This window comes from Chiloscyllium plagiosum, unplaced genomic scaffold (genome assembly GCF_037043375.1).
Source record: "Chiloscyllium plagiosum isolate Xiang-an unplaced genomic scaffold, Cpla_swu_hap1 HiC_scaffold_37, whole genome shotgun sequence".
NCBI classification, from domain to species: Eukaryota; Metazoa; Chordata; class Chondrichthyes; order Orectolobiformes; family Hemiscylliidae; genus Chiloscyllium; species Chiloscyllium plagiosum.
In genome coordinates this window covers 26140075-26161227 of record NW_028270175.1, presented here as the reverse complement: position 1 = coordinate 26161227, position 21153 = coordinate 26140075, and the positions used below count along the sequence as shown (strand labels likewise).

The 21153-nt window shown below is 42.1% G+C and overlaps 1 protein-coding gene across 2 annotated transcripts in view; it reads left to right on the top strand.

The window, feature by feature from the left end:
* zbtb17 (zinc finger and BTB domain containing 17) overlaps window positions 1-21153 on the top strand; it is a 35486-nt gene that overhangs the window by 4799 nt on the left and 9534 nt on the right. For both annotated transcript variants that reach the window (XM_043675709.2, XM_087980514.1), the window contains exons 2-11: window positions 4776-4981; window positions 6370-6504; window positions 6722-6895; window positions 9928-10044; window positions 13128-13393; window positions 14277-14419; window positions 15134-15434; window positions 18009-18096; window positions 19388-19504; window positions 20975-21095. In XM_043675709.2, coding sequence (XP_043531644.1) covers window positions 4777-4981; window positions 6370-6504; window positions 6722-6895; window positions 9928-10044; window positions 13128-13393; window positions 14277-14419; window positions 15134-15434; window positions 18009-18096; window positions 19388-19504; window positions 20975-21095 — 1667 coding nt within the window. In that variant the 5' untranslated portion in view covers window position 4776. The remainder of the gene's footprint in view (window positions 1-4775; window positions 4982-6369; window positions 6505-6721; window positions 6896-9927; window positions 10045-13127; window positions 13394-14276; window positions 14420-15133; window positions 15435-18008; window positions 18097-19387; window positions 19505-20974; window positions 21096-21153) is intronic.

Below are 21153 nucleotides of genomic sequence, written 5' to 3'. Positions count from 1 at the left end.
GGTATCCGTTTTTGGCAAATACATTATATAGGTGTTCTTCTTCCTCTTTTTGCAGTTCTGGTGTACTGCAGTGTGTTGTGGCTCTTTTGAATAGTGTCTTGTTGCAACTTCTTTTGTGTGTGTTGGGGTGGTTGCTTTCAAAGTTTAGGACTTGGTCTGTGTGAGTGGCTTTCCTCTATACCTTTCTGGTGAATTCAGGAATACAGGAAAGCCACATGCAAGGACTGTACAAAACTACATAGGACAAACAGGAAGACAGCTAACGATCCGCATCCATGAACACCAACTAGCCACGAAACGACACGACCAGCTATCCTTTGTAGCCACACACGCAGATGACAAGCAACATGAATTTGACTGGGACAACACTACTATTATAGGACAAGCCAAACAGAGAACAGCAAGGGAATTCCTAGAGGCATGGCACTCATCCACAGATTCAATCAATAACACATCGATCTGGACCCAATATACCGACCACTGCAACGGACAGCTGGAACTGACAACCGGAAGCGGCAGATTCAAACTACTACAAATGCCGGAGGAAAGATCACAGAAGTGCTTCACAGGACACTCCCAAGCACTGAGGATGTCACCTAGACAGGGGACGAAATGTCTGCAACACAAATTCCCAGCTCGGCAAACAGAACCATAACAACGAGCACCCAAGCTACAAATCTTCTCACAAACGTTAAAGGCAAGGACTGATTCGGGATGGTCAACATGGCTTTGTGTGTGGGAAATCACGTCTCACAAACTTGATTGAGTTTTCTGAAGAAGTAACAAAGAAGATCGATGAGGGCAGAGCAGTAGATGTGATCTATGTGGACGTTAGCAAGGCGTTCGACAAGGTTTCCCATGGGAGACTGATTAGCAAGGTTAGATCTCATGGAATATAGGGAGAACTAGCCATTTGGATACAGAACTGGCTCAAAGGTAGAAGACAGAGGGTGGTGGTGGAGGGTTGTTTTTCAGACTGGAAGCCTGTGACCAGTGGAGTGCCAAAAGGATCGGTGCTGGGCCCTCTACTTTTTGTCATTTACATAAATGATTTGAGTGCGAGCATAAGAGGTAGAGTTAGTAAGTTTGCAGATGACACCAAAATTGGAGGTGTAGTGGACAGCGAAGAGGGTTACCTCGGATTACAACAGGATCTGGATCAGATGGGCCAATGGGCTGAGAAGTGACAGATGGAGTTTAATTCAGATAAATGTGAAGTGCTGCATTTTGGGAAAGCAAGTCTTAGCAGGACTTATACACTTAATGGTAAGGTCCTTGGGAGTGTTGCTGAACAAAGAAACCTTGGAGTGCAGGTTCATAGCTCCTTGAAAGTGGAGTCGCAGGTATATAGGGTAGTGAAGAAGATGTTTGGTATGCTTTCCTTTATTGGTCAGAGTATTGAGTACAGGAGTTGGGAGGTTATGTTGCGGCTGTACAGGACATTGATTAGGCCACTGTTGGAATACTGCATGCAATTCTGGTCTCCTTCCTATCGGAAAGATGTTGTGAAACTTGAAAGAGTTCAAAAAAGATTTACAAGGATGTTGCCAGGGTTGGAGGATCTGAGCTACAGGGAGAGGCTGAACAGGCTGGGGCTGTTTTCCCTGGAGTGTCGGAGGCTGAGGGGTGACCTTATAGAGATTTACAAAATTATGAGGGGCATGGATAGGATAAATAGACAAAGTCTTTTCCATGGGGTTGGGGAGTCCAGAACTAGAGGGCATAGGTTTAGGGTGAGTGGGGAAAGATATAAAAGAGACCTAAGGGGCAACTTTTTCACGCAGAGGGTGGTACGTGTATGGAATGAGCTGCCAGAGGATGTGGTGGAGGCTGGTACAGTTGCAACATTTAAGAGGCATTTGGATGGGTATATGAATAGGAAGGGTTTGGAGGGATATGGGCCGGGTGCTGGCAGGTGAGACTAGATTGGGTTGGGATATCTGTTCGGCATGGACGGGTTGGACCGAAGGGTATGTTTCCGTGCTGTACATCTCTATGACGCTATTTCAGGGATATTTATCCCTTCAATATTAATTTATTTCAATGAGCACATTTGTGCCAGTCACTTTTGTGAGACCAAACAGCAAAATAAATACAGGCTCACATAAAAGTCAAATCTTGCATAATTTCTTATTTTTATTGCGCAGCAGTGATAGAAATTAGGAAATAGAAAATATGACTTTGTTCCAGATATACATTTTGGTAGTATATATTTAAAATGAGCCAATTTAGAAAGGAATAAATGCAGGATGAAACTTTGCCCCAACCCGAGAAGATAATTCTGTTCTCACATTTCCCATTCTGTTGCTTCCTTGATTGGGGAAGCCAAGTTACTGCAGAGTTAGGAATGTTTAATTGTTCACAACCCAATATAAAATCTTCAGTTCATTGAGTGAAAAAAAAATCAATACTGGCCTCTGACAGTTTTTAGACAGGAATTTCGGTCAACACAATATTTGTTGCCAGAACATAAGTGATTTTTGAGAAGATTGAGGTTGTGGATCTAAGTTTGCTCGCTGAGCTGGAAGGTTCATTTTCAGACATTTTGTCGCCATACTAGGTCACATCATCAGTGAGCCTCCGGAGAAGCACTGGTGTTATTTCCGCTTTCTGTTTATATGTCTTGGTTTCTTAGGTGTGTGATATCATTTCCGGTTCTTTTTCTCAGAGGATGGTAGATGGGGTCCAAATTGATGTGTTTATTGATGGAGTTCCAGTTAGAATGCCTGGCCTTGAGGATACTAGTGATAGTGGGTCATGTTTTTTGGTGACTAGCTGGTGTTCATGTATCCTAGTGACAAGTTTTCTCACTGTTTGTCCAATGTGGTGTTTGTTATAGTTCTTGCAAGGTATTTTGTAAATGACATTCATTTTGCTGGTTGTTTCTATTGGATCCTTTAGATTCATTAGTTGCCGTTTAAGTGTGGTGGTAGGTTGTGGGCTACAATTATGCCAAGAGATCTGAGGAGTTTGGAAGTCATTTCAGAGATATCTTTGATGTAAGGTAATGTGGCTATAGTTTCTGGGCACATTGTATCTGCATGTTCCGGTTTGTTGTTGAGAAATCAGCAGACTGCATTTATTGGGTACCTGTTTTTCTTGAATACGCTGTATAAGTATTTCTCTTCTGCTGTTTGTAGTACTTGGGTGCTGCAGTGTGGCTTATTGAAATAATGTTCTGATGCAGCTTCATTTGTGGGTGTTAACTACAGAAGCATCTGTAGTTTGCTTCTGTAGTTAAGTATTTGGTCTGTATGTGTTGTTTTCCTGTAGATGCTTGTTTGAAGTTCTCCATTAACTGTTCGTTCTACTGTCCCATCTAGGAATGGGAGTCTTTTGTCATTCTCCTCCTCTTTTGTGAATTTTACACCTCACCACCCACTTCACATTTAATAACAAGACCTGCAAACAAATTAGTCTTGATCCATGGGATCAAGAATATCAGGGTTCCTAGCAGAAGCAGTAATGCAGAGACTGGAACAAGCAGCCCTTCCAACTATCCAACCCAAACTTTTAGTCCGCTATGTGGATGACATCTTTGCCATTAGAAAATCAAACAAATTGGACGAAACCTACAACACCACCTAAGATATCCTGACTGGCATAAAATTCACAAAAGAGGAGGAGAATGAAAACAGACTCCCATTCCTAAATGAGACAGTAGAACGAACAGTTAAAGGAGAACTTCAAACCTGCATCTACGGGAAAACAACACACACAGACCAAATACTTAACAACAGAAGCAATCATCCCAACACCCACAAATGAAGCTGCATCAGAACATTATCTCAATGAGCCACAACATACTGCAGCACCCAAGAACTACGAACAGCAGAAGAAAAATACCTATTCAGCAGATTCAAGAACAAGTACCCAATAAATACAGTCTGCCGATTTCTCAACAACAAACCCAAGCAAGCAGACACAACGTGCCCAGAAACCATAGCTACATTACCTTATATCAAAGACATCTCTGAAATGACTTCCAGACTCCTCAGATCTCTTGGCATCATTGTACCCCACAAACCTACCAACACACTTAAACAACAACTTATGAACCTAAAGGATCCAATAGAAACAACCAGCAAAACTAATGTCATTTACAAAACACCTTGCAAGAACTGGAACAAGCACTACATTGGACAAACAGGCAGAAAACTTGCTGCCCGGATACATGAACACAAACTAGTCACCAAAAGACATCACTAGTATTCTTACATACAGACAAAGAAGGACACCACTTTGACTGGGACAACACATCCGTCCTCGGTCAAGTTAAACAGAGAAACACACGAGAATTTCTCAAGGCCAGGCATTCTAACTGGAACTCGATCAATAAACACATCAATTTGGACCCTCATCTACCATCCTCTGAGAAAGAGAACCGGAAAATATATCACACACCTAAGAAACCAAGACACATAAATGGAAAGCAGAACATAACATCAGTGCTTCTCCGGATGCTCACTGATGATGTGACCTAGTATGGTGATGAAATGTTTGAAAACGAATCTTCAGTTCAGCGAGCAAACTTAGATCCATAAGTTGATCTGCTGCAGGACACTAGGTGGCTAATTGATAGTGCCATGGCTTAGCTGCCATAGATCTGCATTCCAGTTGACATTTTTTTAAATTGTCAAAACTGTTACATTTCCTACAACCTGATAGAAACCAGTGTGCTAAATAATCCTGATGACAACACAGCCCATACTAATGCAGTTTAATGAATTTGTTTTGAGTTTGTAGCTGATTTTTTTTCTCTCTCCTTGTTCAAGAATGGATTTTCCACAGCACAGTCACCAGGTCCTGGAGCAGTTGAATCACCAGAGACACCTTGGGTTGCTCTGTGACTGCACCTTTGTTGTAGATGGCATTGACTTCAAGGCACACAAGGCGGTGCTGGCTGCATGCAGTGAATATTTCAGGACATTGTTCCTGGACCAGAAAGATGTGGTACACCTTGACATCAGCAATGCAGCAGGTGAGAATCCTGCAGGTACTTGGACTCGAACCATTATGCAGAGGACATTAACACTATCAGGGGAAGAATGGGTTAAAACTAGAGATAAATGTTGGTCATGACGCCAGAACGACTCCCCTGCTCCTCTCTGAGCAATGGTTCACCTGAGAAGGCTAACAGAACCTGAATTGAATGTACCACCATTGAAGTGGGGGCTTACATTTTGGCAGGAGAAAGTGAGGTCTGCAGATGCTGGAGATCAAAGTTGAAACTTTATTGCTGGAACAGCACAGCAGGTCAGGCAGCATCCAGGGAACAGGAGATTCGACGTTTCGGGCACAGGCCCTTCTTCAGGAAGGAGCAGAGAGTGTTCAGCAGGAGAAGTCTCCTGCTGAACACTCTCTGCTCATTCCTGAAGAAGGGCCTGTGCCCGAAACGTCGAATCTCCTGTTCCCTGGATGCTGCCTGACCTGCTGTGCTGTTCCAGCAATAAAGTTTCAACTTACATTTTGGCAACAGTCTGTTTGAGTTGGCTAACTTGTGGCTGTGAGATTGGGAACTGTTTTTCAGCGGCCCAAGTTAGGTTGGGGGAAATGAAAACATCATTTCCTGCTCCAAGTCATTATTCAGTCTGTCCTAGTGCAGACCGCTGCAAATGGGCATCAACTAGGGACATGATGTGGCTCTGCGGTGCCATTTTCATAGATGAATGTCAAGTGGTATCTCAGCTTACTTTTGTTTTCTTTATTCTTTCATGGAATGTGGGTATCATTGGCAAGGTCAGAATTTGTTTCCCATCCATAATTGTCTAATAACTGAGTGGCTTGCTCAGCCACCTTCAGAGGGAAATTAAGAGTCAACCACATTGCTGTGGGTCTGGAGTCACATGTAGGCTAGACCAGTTAAACATGGCAGATTTAACTAGTGAACCAGATGGTTGTTTACAACAATGGACAGTGATAACCATCACTGAGATTAGCTTTCAATTCCAGATTATTTTAATTGAATTTAAGTTCGACCAGTGGCCATGATGGGATTTTAAACCATGACCCCAGAGCATTAGTCTGAGCTTCTGAATTATTAATGAGTGAGATTACCACAAAATGGAGTGGCAACATAATGTAAGAAAATTTAATTATTAAAACTTAATGCTTAAAACTTAAGTAATACCCTTATGGAGGCCACAGCTGGATTTTCATCAGGACAAAAGAATCTGAAGCACAACCTCACAACAACATTGCTCAATGTGATGAGGTGAATTTTCTAGCTTGAGTTTCAACCTCACTAAGAGATAGATTGATTAAATGTGACTCAGGACTTTCGAGCCAGGAGATCTTCATGTGCTTCCAGGAATGGATTGAATCCCTCAATAGTCATAGCATATAGTGATCTGAGATACTTTCTCACAGGTCTCGGCCAGGTGTTAGAATTCATGTACACGGCCAAGCTGAACCTGACCTCGGCGAACGTTTTTGATGTGCAGGCAGTGGCTGGCTTCCTTCAGATGCATGACATTGTCAGCACCTGTAACACTTTCATTGAAGGTAAGTCCTGCACCCCATCACTGGCTTTCACCAAAGAGGAACCTTCTCCTTGGTATGTATGTATGAAAGAGATACAAAGGTACAAAGGCATTTGAAACTCTTATTCTATTCTTTCTTTCTCCACAAATTCTTCAAACTATTCAAAGAGCAAGTATAAGTAATTAATAGTTGGCCACCATGTCTGTATCTAACTGCACTGATTCTGTCTTGCAAACAGGTATTGAGATACCAGGCAGTGATGGAAAGCAAGAAAAAGAACTGGTCACAGATAATCCTGAGAAACAAAAGAAGGACCCAGCTGAAGAAGTGAAGGATGAAGCACCAGTGGAATCTGAGGACGACGATACAACAGTGGAGTTTGAAGATGATGAAGACAAAGATTACAAACCTGGTCAGTTGGCATCCTCTCCACGGTGCAACCTGGTTAGACATTCAATGTTTTACTCCTTGCTGGCATGAAACTTTAACCCCCAGTAATTGGCAGCTGTGTATGGAAATCAGTGATCAAAGTTGAGAAGTATCTATGAGACTGATCCACTACAAGTCAGTAATATTCTACTGTAGCTGCTTGAGGCTCAAGTGTTAACTAGCTTTGGGATCTGGGTTTGACTCACTCAAGGCAAATAAAAAAGTTGAAGAAGGGTTAAAAAAAAGTAGCTGTTTTGAATCAGTATTGTATTAGAAGTTAACTTATGAAATTTGCAGCTTCAATAAATTGTGTGTTTTTGATAATTATTGAAAAAATCCAGAGAGTTTGCTTCTCCAATTTGAGTCCATCTGCCATGCATCATCCGTGGATAGACAGCCGAAGGTACAGGAAAGTGTTGTAATGTGCAGTTCCTCCAATTCCCTGTTCTTCTCTCTCACTTCATCTTCTCTAGAAGAGAAAAAAATGACTTGCATTTGTAATAACAGTTTTTGTAGCTAGACATGTCAAAATATTTTACAATCACTCAATTACTTTTGAAGTGTAGCCATTCTTATAGGAAAATCAGCATCCAATTTGCACTCAGCAAACTCCCACAACAGCAATGTGATAACGAACAGATAATCTGTCTTCTTGTGATATTGGTTGAGGGATAAATATTGGCCGGGACACTAGGGATAATTTCTGTGCTCTTTTTCAAGGTAGGATCTTTTATATCCAAACGAGTAGCCCACTGTGGTTTCAGTTTAATGTTTTGTTCAAAAGACAGCCGCTCTGACAGTCCAGTGCTGCCACACTGCAGGTTTGGACTGATTTGTGTACTCAAGCAACAGAATGGGACTTGGATCCAGAACTCTACAAAATGGTCAGGCTGTGTTTGGGAACTCAGCCTGTAGGGTGCAGGACCTGTCAATTGTGTAGTGGTCTCTAACACACAGATTGTGATGGACTGGTTGATCACAGAATGTCTGACAGTTGACTTCACCACTGAAGAAACCAAAAATGTGCAACTTCCATGTGGAATAAGAAAACAAATTTCTATCACCACTGTAAAAGATAAAGGCATCTGCCTTGCATGCTATTAAAGTATATTCATAAGTAAAAATGGCAATTTGAACAACAATGATGTACAGACAAAGAAAGTTGATGAGCTGAAGGCTCTTTTGAAAGCTCAACACTGATTTTTTTCTTGAACCAGCAGCAAAAGGTAAGAAGCATAATTTTGTCATCTTCTGGCAAAGTTCAAGAAATCATTCACAGGTGGCAAAGTAGTTAAGGAAGCAATGGCTGTGGCCCAATGACTTTTTATTCAATCACTTTAGCAACAATGAAGAAATAATAATGGCTGTCCAAGCATGTCCTTTGGTGCTTCCACAGTAGCAAGATGAGGTGGAATTTTTGTCTGAAGACAACTGACTGAAGAATGGTGATCTGAGGCAGTTAAGTCAAGGGAAGTGTTTTAGGTATGGTACCCAAAATTTTCACTCTTCTTAAAGCAAGGAATGAAGGGTGCAGTGAGCTGTCAGACAGTGCGTAATTGAGTTCCTTACATTATGCTGAAACTGAAAGAGCTAAGCTGTTAACTGCAGAGAAAGGATAGAGACTGAATGCATATGATCAGTGCTGTGAATGCATTCAAATACAGACTCATGAATCTGGGTTTGTGGGCCTTCCAATTAAAAAATAAAATGCGGTAACACTTTCCAAGCTTGGAGAAAATGCCAGGAAAAAAAAACAAAGACAAAGAAAAATGGCTCCATATAGAAAACATTTGTGCATACCCGAGGAAGTTAGCAGAGGAATTCAACAGGCAGTTTTAGGAATTAGATGTTAGGGAACAAATTGGCATGTTTGTCTCAAACTGATCCATTCAAGTAGACTTCAATGGGTTAGCTACCAAATTCCATCAGGTATTTGATTTACCAAGCAGTGGAGTTAATATGGAGATATTGTTGCTGTGTTGCCATAGTCTTATGGGACCATAGGGGCTGCTCTCACTTTGAGAGAAGCGACTGGTGGTGATTTAACCTGAGGGCCACCAGACCTCAGGCAAGGGAAGAGGTTGAGAAATAGAGTCCTTCATGGTAACTTCAAACCGGTGATGGGAATTGAACCCACACTGTTGACGTCACACTTCTGTAAACCAACAACCCAGCCAACTGAGCTAAACTGAATCCCAATATGGAGATAATTACAATGCAAATTGATATTGAGCTTAAAGTCAGTTCAAAAGACAGCATTTTTGGGACTTGTAAACAGAGAAATAAACTCACCCATATCATTCTGTGCTTTAGAAATGAAAGCTTGCTTTGGCTCCACAGAATGAGATGGAAATGTGTTGCTGGAAAAGCGCAGCAGGTCAGGCAGCATCTAGGGAACAGGAGAATCGACATTTCGGGCATTAGCCCTTCTTCAGGAAGGGCTAATGCCCGAAACGTCGATTCTCCTGTTCCCTAGATGCTGCCTGACCTGCTGCGCTTTTCCAGTAACACATTTCCATCTCTGATCTCCAGCATCTGCAGACCTCACTTTCTCCACAGAATGAGACCGTATTCTCCCAAACAAAGATAATTAAGCATAATCCACATCACAGATAGGCATTTGATGTACTGTATAATGACTAGCAGTCCTAAACTACAACACAGACTTAAAGATACCGGCTGATAATGTGTAGTCACAGGTGTCATATTGAGACTTCCTAAATCGAGGACAAAATGAATAATTGTATACATTTGAATTAGACTTCTATTGTACTAAAAATAGACTTTATTCTACATTTTCTTAAGAGTAAATCCTGGGTTGCACTTAAAGCGGTTGGGCTCATCTGATGTAGTGCATTAATGCTGCATTCCGTGCCTTCTGTCTGCCAGTCACACTGATGATCTCTTTAGTTCCTGCCATCCACACTGCCAGCTGACTTATTAACTTTACGAGTGTGTCTCTGCATGTGGTGACCATCATCTCTGTGACTTAGCTCTGGTTGTATTTCCCAACAGGCGACACAGTGAAAGATGCTGTCTCGAAGATATATGGTAAACGTCGGCACCTTCCTGCCAGGAAAAGCACTTCGAGTGACACCAAAGATGCCAGTATTTCAGAAAATCCTGATGAAGGTATAGTCTTTAGTCAATAATCCCAATGTTTGGGTGTAACCTTTTCAGATGGGCATGCTATAATTTAATCATTTTTACATGTGCTCTTCTGTCTGGTAGCTATCACTGGTTTGTGGTAATCAGGTAAAAGAAATAAATTTAAGCTCAGGCTCATTGGTTCTCTGTATTAGCACAGTATCAATCAATTAAGTATTTAATAGCCACCATGCTTCCCTAACTATCTGCCATGAATACATTTCTGTTTTTAATGAGAGAGTGGGTGATGAACAATGAGCCAGTGCATGTAAGAGATATCAGCTTTACTTTTTTTTGTCCCCAAGCAATGCTCCTTTCTCTCTTGAAGGAAATTCATTCCTTCTCCTTCCTTCCTACAGTTCCACACATGTTGGCTTTTCTAAGGTACCTTATATAACTGGCCATTATTAGATAAAAGTCAAAACAGTGAATGTTGGTATGAAATCTAAATATGGGGGACATTAAAGCCTGGTTCTCTCCTTTTTTTCCATTACTTATCCATAGTATGTGGCTGAGCCAGCATTTATTGCCAATCCATAACTGTCTGGGAGAAGTCTGTGCTGAGCTGCCTTCTTGAAATGCTGTAGTCCATGTGGTGTATGTATAGTCCTAAGTGCCATTATGGAAAGAATTCAGAATTTTGATCCAGCAACAGTGAAGGAATGGAAGTATGTTTCCAAATTTGGATGGTGAATGACTTGGAGGGGAACTTCCAGACTGTGTTCCATCTAAGATCTCCTGAAACTGCGTGAACCTTCGAGATCCATGCATGGTAGCTGCGTCTAAACTGAAATAAATACAACCATACACCAGTTGCAAGCATAGCTGTGCATCTTAAAGAGAACATTGCCGGTGGGTAATAGGTGTTGTCATGCCCTTGTTCTTCTACATGGTAGAAGTCGTGGGTTTGGAACGTGCTGTCTCAGGAGCCTAGGTGAGTTGTTGCAGTGCATTTTGAACATGGTACACATTGCTGTCTCTGTCCATCAGTGGTGTAAGGAGCGAATGTTGAAGGTAATAGATGCTCCTGACCTGTGTCTTTGTAGATGTTGGACAGGAATTGAGGAGTCAGGAGATAAGTTACTCAACATAACATTCCCAACGTCTAATCTACTCTTGCAGCTACAGTGTTTATATGGCATGGTTCAGTTCTGTTTCCGGTCAATGATATACCCAGGATGTTGGTAGTGAGGGATTCAGCCATAGTAATGCCATTGAATGTCAAGGGGCGATGTTTAAGTTTTCTTTTATTGGAGGTGGTCAATACCTGGCACTAGTGTGATGCAAATGTTACTTGCCACTTATCAGACCAAGCCCGAACATTACCAAGATCTTGCTGCATTTGGACATAGACTGTTTCAGTATCTGAGAAGTCATGAATTGTGCTGAACGTTATGCGATCATCAGTAAACACCCCCATTTCTGACCTCCCTTCATCATAAGGTCAATGATGAAGTAGCTGAAGATGGCTGTGCCTAGGTCTCCACCTTGAAGAACTTGTACAGTAATGTCCTGGAGATGAGTTATGTGATAGATATGACTCCATCCATTTGAGTGTTTTCCCCGATTCCATTGCCCCTAGTTTTACTCAGGTCTTTTGATGCCAACTTTGTCAAATGCAGCCTTAATGTCAAGGGCAGCTCTTCTCACATTCCCTCTGAAGTTCATCTCCTTTGTTCATTTTGGACCAAGGCTGTAACAAGGTCAGAAACTGAGTGGGCCTAGTGGAACCCAAATTGAGCACCAGTGAGCAGATTATTGTTGAATAAGTGCTGCTTGATGATTGAGAATAAATAATACTGTGGTAACTTGAATTTGTCCAGTTTTTTGTGCACAAAACATACCTAGGCAAATTTCCCACATTGCTAGATAGCTGGCAGTGTTGTAACTTGAATAGCTTGGCTGGGGTGCTGCTAGTTTTGGAGCTCAAGTCTTCAATATTTTCACCAGAATTTTATCAGGGCTTGGTGCTATGCCTGGCATGCCATCCTGCACTCTTCATTGGACTAGAGCTGATCCAATAGATTGGTGGCAATGGTAGAGTGCAGGATATACCAGGCAATAAGGTTACAGATTGTAACAAATCTGCTGCTGTTCATGGTTCTCAATACCTCATGGATACACAGCAATGATTTGCTAGATCTGTTCAAAATTTATCCCAATTAGCATTGTGGGTGTGCCACACAACATAATGAGGATCTTCTCAGTGTGAAGGCAAGACTTTGTCTTAATGAAGTTTGTATAGTGGTCACTTCTACCGATACTGTGATGGACGGATGTATCTGCAACAGTTAAATTCGTGAGGATGAGGTCAGGTACGTTTTCATTGTTGGTTCCCTCCCAACCTGCCATAGAATCAGTATAGCAGCTATTTTATAGAATCATAGAATCCCGACAGTGTGGAAGCAGGCCTTTCAGCCCATTGAGTCCACATTGACCCTCTGAAGAGCATCTCACTCAGACCCATCCACCCCCCCCCCCCCCCAACCCTGTAACCCTGCATTTCTCCTGGCTAATCCACCTTGCCTATACACTTCTGGACATTAGTGGTGCTATTCAGGCACTTCTAATGATGCACGTGGAAATCCCTGCCTCAGATGGAAGTCTCTGCTCTTGCCATTCTCCATGCATCCTCTAAGTGGTCTTCACATGGAGGACTTCTGATTCATCGACTGAGGAAGGGATTGGCGGTATATAGTAATCAACAAGAGGTTTCCCTGCACATGTTTGATTGGTTCCCAAGAGACGTTAGGATACAAGGATATAAATGAATGCACTTTCTAACTCAAGATGCTGAAGGGAGATTAGATCTGAGAACCACATCTAATTCTTCTTATCCCTGCTCCAAGGAATAGAGGCCAATGGTGACATTTATTACTGTCCCAGCTGAGATCAGCTAACTCAGCACAGACCAGTGATGGAACCTGTGACTGTGTGGTTCACTGAGTCTGAGTTGAGGACGTTAAGTATCAGGGCAGCTTATAACCAATCAGTTTGAAATATATTGGTTGCTGGTTAAGGCTACCTTATTTGGAATAATGGGCCTCCTGATTTGTTCCTTTCCTCAGAGACAGCAGAAGATGAATTGAGTGAGTCAGATAAAGTGGAACAAGATGAAGACACTGAGATAAAAGAGAATGGGGATGCAATGACACACGGTCATGGAGACAGTGGGGGACATTCTGAATTCAGTGAAAAGTTAGACGCAGCCTCAGAGTCAGATGCAACTTTGGATGATCAGGATGGTGCTCATGACACCAGACGTCGCCGCTTTGGACCATACATTGACCGGACTGAGTCCCGTCCTTATGGCTCAATAACACACAAATGCAAGGTAATGGTTCTCTGCAACAAACTGATTTGCACTAGTTTGGGATCTTGCGCATGAACAGCATCGACTACAATGTACATCTTGGTCAAAGGAATGCCACTTGCCCAGGGGCTAACCATACAGGAAACAAACACTTGTTTGAGATACAGGAAAGTAAGTGTCTATGATAGGATTGTGAGCAGTAAGATTCAGCATCAAGTAATTTCTCATGGTAACAAAGAAAGAGGTGGTGGTGGTGGTGACAAAACAGTTAGTTAATGCATATGCTGTACCTGAACTAGCAACAAGACTCCCATATTATTCTGGACACTTAACTTGCTATTCACAATCCTGTCAGACAGTTATTTTACTGCATCTCAAATAAGTGATCACTTGCCCCTAGCAAGTGGCACTCCTTTTGCCAAGATGAGCTCAGAGTCAAAGCTGTTCGTGAGCTTACCTAACATGTACATATCTACAAAGTGGCCATAGTCACATCCTCTGCCCCCTACCATGGCTCTCGTTATTAAAACATTCAAGGTGATGCATTAGGAGCAGAAGTATGCCACTCAGTCCTATGAGTCTTTTCTGTCAATCAATAAGATCATAGCTTTGCTTATCAAGAAACTATTGACCTCTACCTTAAAAATATTCATGACTATGTTTCAACTGCCTTTTCAGGAAGAGAGTTCCAAAGTCTCTCAAACCTCCATGAGAGAAAAAAAAACTTCCCATCATTACCTTAAATGAGTGACTACTTATTTTTAAACAGCAACCCTTAGTTCCAGATTCTCCCAATAGAGGAAACACCCTTTCCACATGAACCTCAGAATCGTTTATGTTTCAATCAAGTTACCTCTTCCTCATCTAAACTTCTAGCAACTGATCTATTCCTTCTTTATTTTAGGACTGTGGGAAAGAGTTCACACACACGGGAAACTATAAGCGGCATGTCCGCATCCACACAGGAGAGAAGCCATTCTCCTGCAGGGAGTGTAACAAAGCATTCTCTGACCCTGCAGCCTGCAAAGCACATGAGAAAACACACAGGTATGGGAGAGTTACTGAGGCTCACAATCAACAGGAATGATCCCTGAGCAGTACTAACTTAGCCATTTGTTGGTTCATGAGAGCAGGAAGAGACTATTTAGCTCCTCAGATCTGATTGTCATTCAATGAGGTCATGGTTAATTTCCAACCTAACAGTCCATCATAATAATAAAACCAAGAACAGTGGATGCTGGAAATTTGAAGTGAAAACAGAAATTGTTGGAGAAACTCAGCAAGTCTGGAAGCATCTGTGGAAAGAAAGCAGAGCCACCATTACTGGTCCAGTGACCCTTCAACAGAACTATATCTTGACCAGTTCTGTTTTTGTGTAAAAGTTCCTAATTTCACTCCTGAAAGATCTGATTCTTAATTTTCAGCTTTTCACACTCGTCCTTTACTCCCCAATCAAGGGACATTCTTTCTATTTAACCTATTTATTCCCTTAACATTTTGAAAACTTCAGTCAGCCACCTGCCCCAATCATTCACTCTCTCAACCACCTACAGTCACTGTCTTTCACTCACCCACACCAATCCCCTGCTCTCTTGAAGGAATAAATTAAGGTGCAATTTTTTCATCGTAGCATATTTGCATCATGTCACAGATCAAACTCCAGTGACAATGGTGAACTTGTTCATTATTAAATACAGTTCCCTAAGAAGACAAGAACTTTTGACTGGAGTAAAGTGCTAACAGTATTTGCTTTTCCCACAGTCCTGTCAAACCTCATTCCTGTGAAGAATGTGGGAAAAGCTACCGGCTCATCAGTTTGCTGAATTTGCATAAGAAGCGACACACGGGCGAGGCTAAGTACACGTGTGATGACTGCAGGAAAACATTCACCACCTCTGGCAACCTGAAACGCCACCAGCTGGTTCACAGTGGTGAGAAGCCTTACCAATGTGATTACTGCGAGAGGTCATTCTCTGATCCCACTGCTAAAATGAGGCATCTGGAAATGCATGATGCTGACAAGGTTCACAAGTGTCCGCACTGTGAGAAACGTTTTAATCAGGTATGACTCCTCCTTCCTCCATCTCTCAGCTGGTGTGGGATCTTTGTTGAGATCCTGTCCCTGTCATACTGTCCAGTACAGAAATCTACTCAAAAGAGTGCTAACAAGCTGTTGACAGGAGCCAGGCGATTCTGTTGTTGTCTGATCTATATGCACCAACATGTCTTTCAACAAGAGCCAGCGGCAATGGCTGATTCTTGTTTGATATTTACTATGCTTACTCCCCCTTCAATCCAGGGTCAATTGTAATGCATCTACTGTTGCACTGGCTAAGATCAGTGAACTCAATCTATCTGTCTCTGCAGACCAAGCTGTATTCTAAGCAAACAGGTAATTTCTCTTGTATCAAGTCATGAAGCTATAACATGGCACCTAGAGAATGCCGTAAAGCATATCAACAGCAAGAAAGGATTTCTTTACCAAAAAATAATTTGGATTCTCGAATGTACATGGCAGATGCCAATTCCTCAGTTTGAATGCTCACATAGGTGGCTCAGTTACCGCCACAAGGATCTGTCATCTCCTGATGCAGCAAAGCTGAACTAAAAATGATAGTATGGTTTCTTCAAACCCGCATTCACCTGCGGTGCTTTGAAGCAGGTTCTGTAAAGGAAGGGAAGTGGCTACCATCATTTAAAATATGCCTCTGAGTATCTAGCAAAGGAACAACATTGTGTATCTCTCTGGTGTTATGGAGCCATTGTGGCACAGGAGATTATTCACACTGGGATAAAGTGCGAATAATAATAATTCTACACCATAATAACTATTTTAGTTTCAATTTTAAAATAGAGGCAAATAGGTTTTAGTTAGTTCTGCAAAGGTAGTTTTTAAAAGGATCATAAAGTTATTTGGAACAATGATATAAATACACCATATTCTAGAGGCATGTTATCCACTCACATGTTTGGAAAGATACCTGTGGTGTTAATGGATGAAATGTTTATACTGCTGAGTATAACACAGACAGAAAAAAATGATCAGAGCTACTAGTTTTGTTTGGACTTCAAAACAAAGGGTTCAAACAAGGGAACTATTGTTTCAGTTCAGGGGAACCAGTCAGCCTGGCAGAAGTGTTTTTTTTTCAGCAGTGCAGCAAACAGGTTGTGAGAGTGTTATAAAAGTTTTCAGGCTATCTGAATGGAAAGGAGGTATAGCTCATCTGAGTTGAGAGAGGTCCATGCCAACAGACTTGGAAACGAATTGTAGACCTGTCTTAGGAATCCAAGGAAAAAGAAACTGGGAAGAATCGGGAAAGTAAGAAATTAAAGAGTTGAGATAAGACTGATTTTTTTTTTCAGTATCTGTAAAAGGACAGTGTTGGCAAATACATTGAAACTTTGTTTTACTGTTTGTGTCAAGATCTTACTATCTGTCTTGTATAAATAGAGAACCTTTTTGTTTCTTTTGCATAATAAACGTATGTTCTGTTGTTAAAGAACATCTTCAACCTCACGTGAATACATTGCAATGACTAAACACTACGGTAACAAGATGTTTGGGAAAAAAACATGATCTATCAAGTCAGGTTTTATTCTGGGTTCATATATGTGTGAGAATATTAATCATCAGTTCTGATTATAACAGCCCATCAAGTCCAATGCCAGATTTCTGTGGAGTATCCAGTCAGTCCCATTCCCTTCCTGTTGCCCGACAAGTTCAGTTACCCGTCCAATTTCCTTTTGAAATCATTAATCATCTCCTCTTCCACTACACTTGTGGTAATGAACTTCCAGTTCATTATCACTTACAGCATTACAAAAGGTTCTTCCTCATAACACATCCATAACTTCAGTTCAAAATATTAATTCTGGGTCCCCTAGTCCTTGTACTACCCACAAATAGCAACAACTTTACTTGTCTTCTTTAAACAGAACTGTTATAATATTACACTCCTCTATCAAATCTCCCCTCAATTCCCTTTATTCCATGAACAATCCCAGTTTCTTCCAGCTAACCTTCTAGCTAAAATCCTTTTCCCAGAACCATTCTATAATTTCTTCTGCAACCTATGAAGGATCTTCATATCCTTCCTGTGGTAACCAAGACTGGGTGCAACACTGTAGTTCTGGCCTGTTGTCCACGTTCCCAACTGTGTTATGATGTGGATAAAGGTCCCTAATGTGGGGCTGTTAGTCATAGATGGAAACAAATGACTTGGTCTTGACCAGCAGCTACTTTGCCCAAAGCCCTTCCCTCCTATCTCTCAAGTTCATTTTTTTTTCTTTTTTTGCCTGCTCTTTCAGTCTCTCTTCACAATGTATCAAGATTCTGACTGACTGCTATTTGGCTTTGGTCATTTCTCTTCAGGAGAATGCATTTTGCCCTACCTGGAACCCACAATCGAAGTCAGAACTTACCTCATGACTGGGATCCAGGACTACTTCAGACTTGGCACACTTTGCCAACAAGGACCTCCATTGTTCTGGAGAGTAAGAAGGCTTCGGAACAGGAGTTGTAATTGGTCACATTTTTATGCTGCTTGTTTGGATCCTGATTGCTAATTCATATTGCAAAATCTACACACAGCATTGGCTGCTGGTGCAGTTTATTGTCACTTTATCTGTTTTACAGCTGGGGAACTTAAAAGCCCACCTGAAGATTCACATTGTGGATGGACCCCTCAAGTGCAGGGAATGTGGGAAGCAGTTCACCACTTCAGGTGAGAGCTGGACTCGCTGTGACTCACTGCCACTGCCCCAGGCCTATACACTTCAATGAAATGTGACACTGACCTTGTGAAATATGTAAGAAAACCACTGGCACTCGCCAATGACTCAGTCAGTTGTATCAGTAGGTAGTCAGGTGATCGAGAAAGATGCTGGCTCCATGCCTGGAGTTAGGTGACATCAACCTGAATGAGAAGGTTGCAAATTGACTTTCATTTTCCTGGGTTGGAGAATGGAAAATTGGCTGAAATTTCTGTTTACTGGGTAGCATTCTCTATTCTTGAATCAAAGGCTAAAGTTTCAAACCTCACTTGAGAAACTTGGACATATGTTCCTGGTTGATACTCCAGCGCTGAGCATGGTGTCATTTTTCATTTTCTCATTAGATTTTAAGCCAAAGTCTAAGGACATGCTTGGCCTTATCCAATGAGGATCAGGTGCAATCTCTCTGATACCCTGGTCAATATTTATTCCCCCCAAACTACATCCTAAAACAGATTATATTTCATTTTATTTATTCATGAGATCTGGGCTTTGCTGGCTGGGCCTGCATTTATAGCCCATCTCTAATTGACCAGGAGAAGGTAATGGTGAACTAACCTATTTGAACTACAGTGGTCCTTGGCTCTTGGTAGACCCATGTTGCTACTAAGAAGGGAGTTGCAGGACTTTGCTTCAGTGACACTGAAGGAACAATATATTTCCAAGTCAGGATGGTGCATTGCTTGGAGGGGAACTTGCATCTGGAGGGTGGCCAGACCATGCAACTGCTGCTCTTGTCCTTCTGAATGGTAGAGGTTGTGGGTTTGAAAGGTGATGTCAGAGGAGAGTTGGTGAGTTACTGTGGTGAATCTTGTACACATTACTGCAACTGAGCATAAGTGCTGGAGGGAATGGATGTTGAAGATGATGGATGGTTGTCAGCTAAGCGGGCTGCCTTGTCCTGGATGGTGTCAAGCTTCTTCAGTCTTGTTGGAGCTACACTAGCCTTGGCAAATGCTGTGTATTCCATTATACTCCTGACTTGTGGCTTGTAGATTGTGGACAGGCACTGGGGAGTCAGGAGGTTAATTACTCACTACAGACTTCCTAGTCTCTGTCCTGTTCTTGTAGCCAGAGTATTTAAATGGCTGGTCCAGCTATTTGTGGATCTTCCTCTTCTTTCTCCAGTTTCTGGAGCTTTGGGCTGTACTGTTCCTTTCCTGGGGCTGGACCCTCTTTGTTTTGCAGACCGTTCCAGTTTATTAAAGTCTCGGCACTAACCCCAACAGATCTACTTTACAGGAAACCTTAAACGCCACTTGAGGATCCACAGTGGGGAGAAACCATACGTCTGCCCACATTGCCAGCGAGCGTTTTCTGATCCTGGAGCATTACAGCGTCATGTGCGCATTCACACAGGTAACAACCTGAAATATCTGCCCGTGAAGAGCATTGGTATTCAAAAACAGTCACAAAGTCAGCAAGAACCCCGCACCTCTGAAAAAGATCAAAATAAGTTCAGAATCAAGATGGAATTGTATTGTCTGATGCTGCCTCATACCGAGGCCTCAAAAGCTGGTGGTTAATTGTCAAAGTAACAACATCATAACATCATCATTTGGGCTGTGTCTGGAGCTGCAATGCCTGTTAGAGCGCAGCTGTAGTCATACTCAAGGCTGGCTGAGCTGCTGTTCCCTGGGGCCCCAGGGAACGTTCCTTTGTGGTTATGTCAGGTCTCTGTATCTGTTTTTCCCGTGACCTGTGTAGCCAGCTCTGCATCTACATTTGCCAGCTGGGGATTCTTTACAATTGTTTTCTTTTAAACTGTTTCCCACCCCACCCTAAACCACAGTAATAGTTCAGCAATTCTGGTGTGTTTGCACAGTAATTAGAGACAGCACACACATGGCTGCGCCCAGATCTGTACAGGTCCCAAGTTCAATCCCCGGAGTCGACTGGAGTGATGTTTCGCACACTACAATGGACTCAGTGTCTCAGTAAGTCAGCCATACCTCTTGCTGTGATCATTTATCATCAAATACACACCAGAAAGTACCAGCTTGAACATTGCAAGGACGAGGTCAGGATTGGTTTGGATGCCATCCATGTTTCCTGTATCTCCAGGCATTCATACGAACAATTGAATTAGGAGCAGAAATATACCCTACAGCCCCTTAAGTCTGCTTCACCATTTAATAAGGTCATGACTGATCTGCTTGTTTCCAATTCAACATTCCCATCTACCTTGCACTCTATCCACCTCTGTCTTAAAAATATTCAATTACCCCATCTCCTTTACCTTCTGAGACAGAGTTGCAAAACCACACAACCCTCTGAGAAAAGAAAATCCTAACAAATGTTCAAAAAGGGCAACCTCTAGTTCTGTACTTACCCAGAAGGTGACCCACCCTTTCCACAGTCACCTTGTCAAAAATATTCAGGACCTTGTAGTTATTTTAATCCACCAGTTCAAACATGCCATGGCATACCTTCAGACCAGGTGAACCCTGACCTTCTGATCCAGAGGCAGGGACACCGACACTGCCCCAGTCTTTTTCACTTCAATGAAATCACCCTTACTCTTCTAAATTTTGGTGGAAATAAGTCGAGCCTGACCAATCTATCCTCACAAGAGAACCCATTGTCAGCTCACAGTCTCAGCTCATTTGTGAAGGATTGCCACTTGGGGAGAGACTGTGCTTCCTGGAGTGGAAGGTAGAAAATTGATGGTTTGGAGTGGACTGAGAAGTAGAAGAAATCCTAAAAGTGGGGCAGTGAGGGAGTTGCTGATTGTTCCTGCACAGATATTGAATAAAATATACATCCAAGTTTTCACCCAGTGACCTCCTGCTATGATTTCTTGGCTGCATTAATCGAGATCTTTTGCAGGTGAGAAGCCTTGTATCTGCATCATATGTGGGAAAAGCTTCACTCAGGCGAGCTCTCTAATAGCTCATATCAGGCAACACACAGGGGAGAAACCATACGTCTGCGATCGCTGTGGTAAAAGGTCAGTGATAGAGATCAGAATTATGTGGAATTATCTGTCTGAATTATACTTGTGAAAT